Source organism: Myotis davidii, unplaced genomic scaffold (genome assembly GCF_000327345.1).
Source record: "Myotis davidii unplaced genomic scaffold, ASM32734v1 scaffold54, whole genome shotgun sequence".
NCBI classification, from domain to species: Eukaryota; Metazoa; Chordata; class Mammalia; order Chiroptera; family Vespertilionidae; genus Myotis; species Myotis davidii.
Window position 1 is genome coordinate 4519220 of NW_006287915.1, and position 1857 is coordinate 4521076.

Here is a 1857-nt window from a genome sequence, read left to right on the forward strand (position 1 = left end):
AAGAAACCATTGGTGTTTCTGAAAATGTGCAACTAGAAATCTGGTGTCAGTTAGGCAAATATTCCCCCCCACCCCTTCTTTTCCACTTTAAACCAGATAGTCCATTCATTCATTCAAATATTTCAAGATATTCACCATGTGGCAGGCCAGGTGCTGAACAAGATACATGTTTTAGCAGGGAAGGTAGACACAGTCAATTATACAATAAATACTTTCATCTTGATAAAGCAGTTCAGAATAATTTGCAAACTCATATGGGGAGCCAACTGGAGTAACTTAGGCAAGAAGGGCGAAAAGCTTCGAAGCAAACAGAACAGTATGTCCAACAGCCTTGAGGTAGGAAGGAGGAGCAAGTGTCTAAACTTAAGCAATACAAGAATGCAGAGAGGAAGGAAAAACACATCAGATAAGATGGGCAAAGAAGCTAGGGGTCAATACTGAAAGGTCCTTTCAGCAAATGAAGTTTTAATCAAGGGGGCTGACAATTATATTTGACTTTTAAAAGATCACTCTGACTGTACTGTAATTTGGAAAATGGATTAAGAAGGATAATATTACTTAGATTTATTTAGAGTCATTAAAGAGACTTTATGTCTTTATTAATATCCTCATGATTGTATCAGAGGATATATTCTCTACTTCTACCTGCATTCCTCCTTTCAGGGTCTGTGCATATTCATGAATACTTTCAGAATTAGAATGAGACTTCATTTTGAAGGGGCACCTTCTGTTATTCCTTCTGAATTCTTATTCATATTGGATTGGATCTGTCTGTCTACACCTACAATTAATTGTTCCTAACTCAACCTACACAGTATGTATGTAAGCTCTATTCTTTATGAAATATCTCCATACGTATGAAGAAAGCTATGTGATCCTCCTTTAAGCCTTCCTTTCTCTTTTCAATATAACAAATTCTTTCAACCACTGTTCAAATGATACGGATCCCAGATCATTTAATAGCTTGATCCTCTTAGAACCTACATGCAACTTTTTTATTGTAAAATAAAATAATTTTTAAAGATAAAATAATCTTTCAGATTTAGCTTACATCAGGATTTAAGGAAAGTAGTGCAAATGTTCATGGATGTGCCTCTCCGGTGAAGCTCAGTTGATTGAGCATTGTTCCATGCACCAGGAGGTCTCTGGTTTGATTTCTGGGCAGGCTGGGTTGCATGCTCCATCCCCAGTATGCGGGTGTGCAGGAGGCAGCCAATTAATGTTTTTATATTTCTCTTCTTCTCCCTTTCTCTCTCTGAAACCAATAAAAAACATTTTTTAAAGTATGACTTTTAACAAATGTTCATGGATTACAATATGTCAGTTTGGCATAGTTTTGAGCAGAGTGGGTAAATATAGATGTAAGTTGTGGCAGGTTGATAATGCCCACTCCACGCCCCCTGCCAAAGATATCAAGTCCTACATCTGGTGACTAGAGATGTTAACTTATTAGGAAAAGGGTCTTTTCAGATATGATTAAATTAATGATTTTGATATAGAGAGATTATCTTGGATTATCTGGGTGGCCCTTACATGCAATCACAAATATTCTCATAAGAAGAAATCAGAAGGAGATGCCACACACACAAAAGAAAAGTAGTGTGACCATGGAGGCAGAAATTGAATGATGCAGACACAAGCCAAGGAATGCTGACAGCCACCAGAAGCTGGAAGAGTCAAGGAATCAATTTTCCCCTAAAGTTTCTGGAGGGAGTACACCCTGCCAAAACATTAATTTCTGCCTAGTGAAACTTATTTTTGACTCTTGACTGCCAGAACTAGAAGAGAGTAAATGTGTGCTATTTTAAGTGAATAGATTTGTGATCGTTTGTTACAGAAGCAATAGGAAATGAATAC

General features: G+C 37.2%; 1 protein-coding gene across 1 annotated transcript in view; it reads right to left on the reverse strand.

Annotated features, from left to right (window-relative positions):
• Positions 1 to 711, reverse strand: part of RAB21 (RAB21, member RAS oncogene family) — a 32906-nt gene extending 32195 nt beyond the window's left edge. Inside the window, exon 1 of the mRNA XM_006759753.2 lies at positions 646 to 711. Coding sequence (XP_006759816.1) covers positions 646 to 711 — 66 coding nt within the window. The remainder of the gene's footprint in view (positions 1 to 645) is intronic.
• Between the last annotated feature and the right edge of the window lie 1146 nt (positions 712 to 1857).